The sequence below is a fragment of the Cicer arietinum genome, chromosome 5 (genome assembly GCF_000331145.2).
Source record: "Cicer arietinum cultivar CDC Frontier isolate Library 1 chromosome 5, Cicar.CDCFrontier_v2.0, whole genome shotgun sequence".
Classification (NCBI taxonomy): domain Eukaryota; kingdom Viridiplantae; phylum Streptophyta; class Magnoliopsida; order Fabales; family Fabaceae; genus Cicer; species Cicer arietinum.
This window is the reverse complement of record NC_021164.2, coordinates 62,426,189-62,436,620: the sequence shown is the minus strand read 5'-3', so window position 1 is coordinate 62,436,620 and position 10,432 is coordinate 62,426,189. Positions and strand designations below refer to the sequence as shown.

Below are 10,432 nucleotides of genomic sequence, written 5' to 3'. Positions count from 1 at the left end.
TTATAATAACTTTTTTTTTATAAATAAAAATTAATAATAATAATAATAATAATAATAATAATAATAATAATAATAATAATAATAATAATAATAATAATAATGATAACTGCCAAAATTTGACTCCTCGTTGAAATTTCCGGTAAGTAATTTTTTGCAACTAAATTTTCGGTAGTTATTACCGGAAATTTGGTCAATGAAATTTCCGGTAGTTGTATTTTTAATACCGGAAATTTTAAATATTTTGAAAAATCCGGTAGTTAGTTTTTGTTCACCGGAAATTTCGTTTTTTGAAATTTCCGGTAGTTAATCCAGAAATTTCAAAAATCCAGTAGTTTCAAAAATTTGCTGGGGTTGCTCCTGCCCAAAAAGTTAAGAAGTGTACCGGAAATTTCAAAAAGAAATGAAATTTCCGGTAAACAAACCGGAAAATTGAAAAATCTGGTAGTTAAAAATGCATACCGGAAATTTCAAAAAATGAAATCTCCGGGAAGGCATCCGGAAATTTCAAATTTCCGGTATTGATTTTGAACTACCGGAAATTTCAATCCTCTTGAAATTTCCGGTAAAAACTTTTTTTCAAAAAAACTCACTTTTCCGGATTTTTCAAGTGTGGGGTACAACTGTTTTGATTTAAGGTTATTTTGGATATTTCATTGAAAAAACATTAAATTGGGGGTACAAGTTTAAATGGGGGGTACAAAAGCTAACTTTCACATGTCAGATGCATTTCTAGTTCTTTGTTCCTACCAGATTAACCGTGTCATTGAGCCATGGTTCAAACAGTCCAACCAGCTTGGTTGGACTAAATTGGACTAGGTTTTAAAACATTGTATAGTGAAATAAAGAAAGAAAGGTATGTAGTTAGATTGTTTCATCAATAATCAATAATAAAATACAATTAAAAATAAATAAAATATATTAATTTATTGTTAAAAGAAATTAAACTTCAAAATTAGTTATCTAAAATTCAATCTAATTAAATAATAATTATACAATTAATAAAAGACTTAATTTAATCTCTCTATTTTCACCAATTCATAGAATTGCTCCCCCAGTTTTAAAAATAAAACAGTTTTGATCACTTCTCATATTTTTGAATTGAAAAATATCGATTTGACATATTTTAAATGATGTGACATGTAATTTTATAGTATTGAACCATCTAAAAATATTAATTATTTATATATCATTAATTAAATTATAAAAAATAAATAATTTTTAAAATTGAAGGTGAAGTTTCTATAGAATTTTCTTGTAATTTCATAGTTATTAATCATTATACATCATCATATCATGTCACATTCTTTAAAATATGTCATATTGCTATTTTATAGTTAAAAAAATCAAAATGAGAGACAAAAGTTGTCAAATTTTAAAATAGAGAACAATTTCATGAATTGATAAAAATAAGGAACTAAAATTACAATTAAACTTTAATAAAATCTAAACCTATTGGGCTCTGGACAAAATAATCAATTATACCACTAAAAATTATAAAAATACAATTTCTAATAGTGTTAATTTATGTATCGAATTTTTGAAGAAAATAATTTAATTACCGAATTTGGTGAGATAAGATTTTGGAGTAATTTTTTTTACCTTTAATTGATTGAATGAAAATGAAGGAGAAGAAATTATGTTTTTTATATTTTGAAGGGTATATTAGTCCATTTGTGGGGGTACAAATCCAATTTTCTTTTAAACAAATTAAGTTGGACAATTCAACTTATAGGGTCTAATTCGGCTTACTTGTTTTCCCACCCCTATTTAAGGTTGTGAATTTGAGAATGGAGGAGGATGAAGAAAAAAAACTCCAAAGAATTACTCTATCAAAATTAAAATATAACAAAGATAATAATACTTTCAAAATTCTTTTTTTTTTTTTCTTTCTAAAGATTGTACTAGCTCAAGAATATACTTATGTTCAATCGGTGAACACAATTATCTTGGTCACTTGTAAGTGCCACTATATTACACTTACAAATAATTTTAACAAATGCATTGCCTTAACTGGAAATGTCAATTGTACAAATTGATGACTAGATTAGAATATACATTGTTTGGTCTAAACCTACCAAGTATAGATACTCCAAAACGGACAACGTATCCATATTGCATACTAATCAACTACTAGTGCTTTGAACTCAAATACTATTCAACTACTAGTGCTTTGAACTACTGTTAATTAGTGAGTTTTTAAGCTATATACATAATTTTACCATATAAAATCAATGTAATTGTGAGTTTATTTTATATATTCTACGGACAAAAAAAAAATCAAAATCAATGTAACTAATTATTATTTCTTATAATGAAACGAGAAGTATATAGACGCCGCCTATACAAGATCCCTCAAGGTGTACAACGAACAAAAGTACTCTTCATAACCAAGCCCCCCAACCAGGAAACATTTGACACAAACGCTCAGAATCAATTGCATCTTGGATGAGTTGTTGTACCTGCGAATGAAATACCACAATTATATTTTCCATGAGATATTTGAACATGTAAAATTATATTTTATATCAGCGCTCACATAACACCGATAGTATCCCACCCACTTTATCAGCCAAATGATGATATAGATGAAAAAGGAAAAGAAATATGCATAATCAATACTAATTTGGCAGGGAATATATCGAAGAAATACCTGCCCATGGATACTTCGCATTTCGCCATCTTCATACCCATCCAGCTTTTGTTTTACCCGCAAAAGTGCACGTGCAGCATCCTTATTTCCTTCATACTCATTTTGAGGTTCCTCCAAACCTGTATCCAAATCATCATCCAAATCCTGTGGAGAAAAGAGCAAAATGAGCATTGCGGATAAATCAAATCACGCAAGATGAACATACTTCGCCCAATGGAGCTGCCACAAAATCCCATATATGCTGGAAAATGAATTTTCTCTTTTGGTTCTAAGGTTAAATGAAGAAAATAGCACTTGTGGGTTTAGATAAAGATAACATAACAATTGAGGATTTAGGTTACCTTTTGACGCTGCAAAGCTTTTAGAGGAGACAGAGCCCACTTATAAAGTGGATCGTGAATGAAAACCTACAGAAGACACACATCTGTTATGAAAATAAATAGAAATAAGCTAAACTCATTCAATGAAAATTTGAGTGAAGTATGATTACTTCCACAATTGTCAGTAACGCCTCTTTGTTTGTCCTCATTACAGAGAGTGTTTTCTCGCAACATCTTCGGAAAACCCCCTCTACACCAGTTACACCCATTCCATCAATTACATCTCTTGTGAGCCTAAATGGAACCTGCCGGCAGTTAAAGAAGATATCAACAATCCGGATTAACAATGTAACTGAGATCAGATCAAGGATGCATGGACACTTCAAATTAGAAGTTATTTAGGTATCGCATCCATGTTGGATGGATCTGTGTTCATGTTACACATCGGATAAGGGACACTCCTAGCTGCATTTTACAATTTTATTTTTTTTACATTTTGAACTTCTATACCAAACAAATGAGAGTACCCCAATAATTAGATAAGTTTTAAATTTTATCATGATGACTCAAGCTAACATTTAAAATATTGATTTTCTCGTAAACAACCAAGACATGCGGCTCATTGTGAATCACAAAATAACTAATGTATCAGGCAGGGCATTTTCCTAGCTAATAATAAGCTGTAGAAACATGGTGAATTATAATTCCACCCCACATTCTCCTCCCATCCCCTCAGCTATCCACCCCACCCTAACCCCACCATCACCATCTCTTACTCAACCTTATCCTTACTTTACCTCCACGATCTCTGTCTCCTCCTCAACCCCAACCCCGCCTCCACCATCTCCCCAAACCCATTGGCCACTCACCATCCCTACTCCTACAATCTTTTCCCCAACTCATTGGCCAGTCCCCATCCTTTGTTACGTTATACTAGTCTCTGATTAAATCTATAATAATTTTGAGTTGTATTATAACTATGTTGTGTCCTCAAATTTTTAAAATTTGCTGTAATCTCATATATATGTCTTCACAGATGCATGCTTTCTAGATCATTAATGAAGCATTATCAAAGACATACCCGTTCTGGGGTCTTAAGCATCAAGCCTTGTTCAAAAGCAACACCAAGATCAATGTGAACAACCTCTGCAGTGGTCTGATCAATTAAAATATTCATTGAATGTCGATCTCCGAGGCCAACGATATAACCAACCTGAATATTAATCAAGTAATAAATATTGCAAGGACTGTGAATGAGATATGTGAATGAGATATTTATGACATTTCTGAAAATAATCATATTTCAGATAGAGTACTTAAAAACTATTTCGAAAGAAAATAGAACTGATAGAGTATGTGGTGGGTTTGGATCACAACGAGCAATATGAAGAGTTAGTTCAAAATCAGAGCTGTACTCATTGCAACATGGCTACACTCTGAACGGGAAGATATTTGCTTTAAAAATTGTGAAAATTAAAAAGAGTATAAAATCTCAAATTGAATTATGTTAGTGTTGTTGAATGGGCCATCTTTACTCGGACAAAGACCATTGACACTACTGGGTAGATCCAGTTACTGAAAAAGTAAGCATGCATGTAAAAGTAGAAGGCACTTACCATAGAACTAGCAGCAACACTTCGGGTATACGCAAGTCTCTTTTCAAACCACTCAGCTGGGTGTAAGAACCTCTCCAAGAAAAAGAAATGCATGACAGGCCTTCAAAAGACAATATGATTAAACTAAGTTGACTATGACCTCACGGTCCTTTAAAAGATAAGTAGAGAGTGAATAGAGAGTTAGAGACATAAGAAAACATGTGGGCTGAACCCATATACTCAATACTAAATCTAATGACTTATTATAATAACTACAAGAAGTAAACCTGAAATTCCTGCAAACTTCCTGAAATGCTTTGCGCTTGTCCCTTTCCTATAAAAAATCATCACTATTACTATTCTATTTGGTATATCAGAAAGTGAGAGGTAATATATATAAGCTGTGTCAGTCTTTTCAATTTGTTTTACTTCTAGACTCAGTGTAAGACTTGAATAAGTAAAATAATTGTACAGTACTTGAGAGTGAATTTTAAATGAGCGTTCCCAACAATTCTCTCCCGACATTAATGATCCTGTTATAGGAACTAAGACATCTAAAAGAGCAGTAAGAATGGAAATATGTAAATTGTAACTTCTCCATAGATTAATGAAATACATGCCAGCCAGATCTACAAAGTTTCCCTTGGATCATGGCAGATTTACCCAACACGAGTTTACTAGTTGTTTTCCGACAAATATATAAAAATTGGGAGATTCAATTTATCTATCCTTCATATGTTATTGTTAGGACATAGATTAGTAGAGTCAGTTAATAATAATAGTTGGTTCATGGGTTAGTTAGTTGAGGTTGTCATAAGACTATTTGTATAAATAGGAAGATTGGGGAGTTAGAAGGAGATCATTGAATATTGTAATCAATTGTTGAATATAGTGACTCTATTGTGAAGGGGAAATCTTTGGAGGAGAAATTTCTCTCCTAGTTACTAATAAAAGTGATCTTTCTTAGGAATTCAATTCTTGGGTTCCTAATAGTTACCCTGAATAATTTTTGCTGGGAAAGTCTTCTCACATCTAAAGATTTTTTTAGTGCCATCAGAATTAATAGGTCTGATTTTTCTTTTTTGATAAAAATTGAGTGTCGTCAGTTTAAGAAACTACACAACAAGCAATATAAATTCGTGAAATATTTTTATGATACTCATGTTGACATGAATACTTATATACTATTTGCTTACATTTGCCATGTGCTCTCGACATTTAAGGAATGACCAATCGCCTACTCCATAGCGACCATGAGCACCACCATTTCTTAGGCTGAAGTTCAAGGAGAATTATTAGATAATAGATATAGATTATAGAACCATACATGTGCTTTCACCCAACAACTTAGGCTATTGGGATATTCAATTCATGAGATGGCATATCAAAATCTCCATGACCATAAGTTCTAAATTTTGAACCTTAATGCATAATTTGCATTTGTTCTTCAAAGTAGAAAGTAACTTTGAGCACAACTAAGGTCGGTAAGTGCATTGCTTACTCTTAAAGCCCAAAGAGCTCTTGCTTGACAGGGCAAGTTAAATATAAAATCAATCGCGTGCCTTCACCCAATAGCTTAAGTTTCGGGACAGTTGGTTCATGACAAGGACCAACCATTTTGAAGTTGAACAAAACAATAAATTTCGTAGTAAAATAGGTCTCTCTTTGACTGACCTCCCTATAAGATATTCACCGAGAGGAAGAGTGCCATTGACCCATTCAAGAACACCAGCACTTGGAGTAAATGGAACAACCTATATCATAATATAATATTCTCAATCATTTTAATAATTCAATCTTTTTCTAAAACTACAATACAGTACAGAACCTCAGGCAAACAGCAGGGACATTTTCCTCCATGAAAAACATTTAGGATTAGCAGCATTGAATTACATAACATATAAGAAGTTCAGACTGGGATGCTAGGAGTATACAACAAAGAACTCCTCCATAGATTAAGTTCATGATGAACAATTTGTAACATAAATCAGAAAGCAAAAGTAGGACAAGAAAGAAGAGACTATGTATACAAAAAGTGCGCAATTCAAATATTTAAAAAATTATCTATAACTCTTGAGTATGTCCCTCTTATGGAAAGAAAGTTTAAATGCTTCCAACCAGCAAAGAAAAAAACTGTTCTATTGCTTACTGTATCATTTTCAAGGAATATGATTTCCCTTAATATGTATTCGTAAGCTTATCATAGACAATCAGGAAGCAAATTTTCTAATCCACGTTATTATATTGTTTTCAAGGAATATGATTTCCCTTAATATGGATTCGTAAGCTTATCATAGACAATCAGGAAGCAATTTTTCTAGACCAAGGAGAAAGAGTTATATGATGAAACAATCCTGGGAATAGGACCCAGCTGCTAAAGCATATTCTATGAAAAATAGTCATTTCTAATAGCCATCAGTAATGAAAAATAAAGGAAACTCTGAACTTAGCCCCACTTTCATTTTCACTTATTTATGTCACTACGTAGCAGGAAATTCTCGAAAACGGTTTGCTAATAGATTCATCTCTAAAAGACATTGTAACAACTTACCAGCCAATCACCAGCACTAGAGACCTAGAACAATAAAAAGCAGAAGATACCTTGTAAGTCCGTACACCTAGCCTTCTTCTCCATGTATCTTGATGGTTCCTCAAGAATGTGTTAACTAAACCAAAGAATTGTTCCATTACCTATAAAGAATCGAGAAGGTTAACCATCAAAGTAAGAAAAAATTCAGGGGCATATATATATATACACACACAATATCTAAGCTAAACTTTTACTAAGCCACCAATATCTAGGACGAGTACCAAATATTGGAAAACAGAATTACAACTTGTGAAATAGGACACAAACCCAATCCCAGCAAAAGATAAATAACAGCTTAACACCCACCCAACCATAGCAGACCCAAGAAACAGAAACATTAAAAACAAACTAAGCCACAGGATGAACCCTTCCTCTACTCTACATGCTATACAAATCAGTAACCCCAAGCATCCTATGGGGTTAACAAACCAGTATAACACCAGTTAAGATTCCAAAAACACAGTGAAAATCTAAAAGGATGAAAACAATTTTTTTTTTGTTGCTATATCTAATCTATACCAAAAGGTTTAACTTGGACCAATCACCATGTAAGCGAGCTAGATGGAAGGTATCATTTTTCAAAAACAGAATGACTCAAACCAGGTTAGCATTAGATGATTGTTTGATTGAAAATTAGTATTGACAGAAAACTAGGGTTTATATAACTTATTTATTAGAAATGCTTGCTTGGGTTTGGAAAGTTATTTTTCTTTCTAAGAATGGAAATGTTGAAGAATCAAGGGAAATCCGATTTAACTCTCTTTTACTTATATTATTCTGTTTATTTTTATTTTATAATTCTGTCATTATTACTCAGTATTACTATTGTAATTTCTTTTCCTATATAAACAGTTTAAGGCTGTAGTAATTGTTAAATATTATATTAAAATGTAAATAATTAGATTAGATGGGCTGTGAGTATTCCGGCCTGTTAGTATTACTGTAAATTAGAGTTGTTTAATACTCTTTGTCTATATAAAGAAATTCCGTTGTGTAGTTGAAACACACGGATTATTCAATGTCTCTCAATACTCTTTATATTCAACATGGTATCTAGAGTCAATTGAGAGACAACCTTAATCGTCAACTACCCGATGGACCCACTGTCTCCGGTGAATATTTTTTTTTTTCCGGCAAACCGTGTTCTCAACTCCGGTTTCCCCCTCTCTGCCTTTGATACGCTGATTCCTCAATTTTTGTCCATCCGTTCACACTCTACCGTCGCTGCCGTCACTGTTTATGAGGATTTTTTTCGACGAACGACCACTCCAGTAGCGTTGTACACTCCAGATCGGCCAAACTCTTCCGCCGCGTCATCAGCAACCTCCTCACGTGCCCTCACGTGCGTGATATCCACGCGCCGCCATCACCTACTGCACGTGACGACGCTTCTGACAGCCGTTCACGGTGCCGCTTCTTCCACCGCACTCGCATCGGCCTCCTGCTTCCATATTGGTAAACTCTAGTTAAAATTGATAGTGATCAGCAAGAAATACTCCAGTTAAAACAACATCTCTCAAATAAATTTCAGACTAAAGACCTTGGTAAACTCTGTTATTTTTTGGGCATTGAAGTAGCCCAACCAAGGATGGCCTTGTAATTTCACAAAGAAAATATGCTATGGATATTCTTGAAGAAACAGACCTATTAAATGCCAAGTCAGTTGATACTTCTATGGATCCAAATGTCAAACTCCTACCCAATCAGGGGGAGCCTCTATCAGATTCAGGAAGATATAGGAGATTGGTTGGAAAATTAAACTATCTCACAGTCACTTGTCCTGACATTTCCTTTTCTGTAAGTGTGGTAAGTCAATTCTTAAATTCTCCTTGCCAAGAACATATGAATGTTGTAATCCGGATTCTTAAATACATCAAAAGTGCATCTGGAAAAGGTCTCATTTATGAAGATAGAGGACATACTTAGATAATTGACTACTCAGATGCTGATTGGACAGACTCACCCATAGACAAACGATCAACTTCCGAGTATTGTGTACTTGTCGGAGGAAATTTAATATCTTGAAAGAGTAAGAAATATGCTATGGACATTCTTGAAGAAACAGACCTATTAAATGCCAAGTCAGTTGATACTTCTATGGATCCAAATGTCAAACTCCTACCCAATCAGGGGGAGCCTCTATCAGATTCAGGAAGATATAGGAGATTGGTTGGAAAATTAAACTATCTCACAGTCACTTGTCCTGACATTTCCTTTTCTGTAAGTGTGGTAAGTCAATTCTTAAATTCTCCTTGCCAAGAACATATGAATGTTGTAATCCGGATTCTTAAATACATCAAAAGTGCATCTGGAAAAGGTCTCATTTATGAAGATAGAGGACATACTTAGATAATTGACTACTCAGATGCTGATTGGACAGACTCACCCATAGACAAACGATCAACTTCCGAGTATTGTGTACTTGTCGGAGGAAATTTAATATCTTGAAAGAGTAAGAAACAAAATGTTGTTGCAAGATCCAACGTTGAGGAAGAATACAGAGCCATGACACTAGTAACATGTGAACTCATCAGGTTGAAACAGTTACTGAAAAAACTTCAATTTGAAGAGGCCAGTACAATGACACTAATATGTGATAATCAAGCTGCATTGCACATTGCCTCACATCCTGTTTTTCATGAGAGAACCAAACATATTGAAATTGACTGCCATTTTGTTAGAGAAGAGATCGAATCGGGTGACATCATCACTAGTTTTGTCAATTCCAATGATCAGTTAGCAGATGTGTTTACAAAGTCATTGTGAAGTCCTATAATTAGTTATATATGTAACAAGCTAGGTGCTTTTGATTTATATGCTCCATCTTGAGGGGGAGTGTTAAATATTATATTAGAATGTAAATAGTTAGATTAGATGGGCTGTAAGTATTCCGGCCCGTTAGTATTACTGTAAATTAGGGTTGTTTAATACTCTGTCTATATAAAGAAATTCCGTTGTATAGTTGAAACACACGGGTTATTTAATATGTCTCTCAATACTCTTTATATTCAACAGTAGTAAAACATGAAAATATTTTGCCTTTTACTTTCTTCAAGAAAAATAAACTAATTTAACATAACTTCGGCAACAATGCCAAAACAATTTGAAAGCATAAGGTGTTAGAGTTCACACAGCATCCTGTCTTAGGTCATCATTTCCAGATTTTGCTAGTTGCCGATATCTGCATCCATCAGAACCCAAGCATTCAACCACTTTAGGAGCATTTATACCATTCATTATCCTGTACGTTAAAGCAGCATAAAGATGATTTAAGAAT

At 33.5% G+C, this 10,432-nt stretch overlaps 1 protein-coding gene across 8 annotated transcripts in view; it reads right to left on the bottom strand.

Moving 5' to 3' along the window:
- Positions 1–1,984: 1,984 nt before the first annotated feature.
- LOC101498080 (serine/threonine-protein kinase ATM) overlaps positions 1,985–10,432 on the bottom strand; it is an 85,244-nt gene continuing 76,796 nt past the window's right edge. For all 8 annotated transcript variants that reach the window (XM_073368573.1, XM_073368574.1, XM_012716285.3 and 5 more), the window contains 11 exons: positions 10,288–10,396; positions 7,167–7,256; positions 6,240–6,319; positions 5,762–5,840; positions 4,853–4,899; positions 4,587–4,686; positions 4,052–4,183; positions 3,141–3,275; positions 2,992–3,057; positions 2,651–2,794; positions 1,985–2,459 (listed from right to left, as the gene is read on the bottom strand). In XM_073368573.1, the coding sequence (XP_073224674.1) occupies positions 2,382–2,459; positions 2,651–2,794; positions 2,992–3,057; positions 3,141–3,275; positions 4,052–4,183; positions 4,587–4,686; positions 4,853–4,899; positions 5,762–5,840; positions 6,240–6,319; positions 7,167–7,256; positions 10,288–10,396 (1,060 nt within the window). In that variant the 3' untranslated portion in view covers positions 1,985–2,381. The remainder of the gene's footprint in view (positions 2,460–2,650; positions 2,795–2,991; positions 3,058–3,140; positions 3,276–4,051; positions 4,184–4,586; positions 4,687–4,852; positions 4,900–5,761; positions 5,841–6,239; positions 6,320–7,166; positions 7,257–10,287; positions 10,397–10,432) is intronic.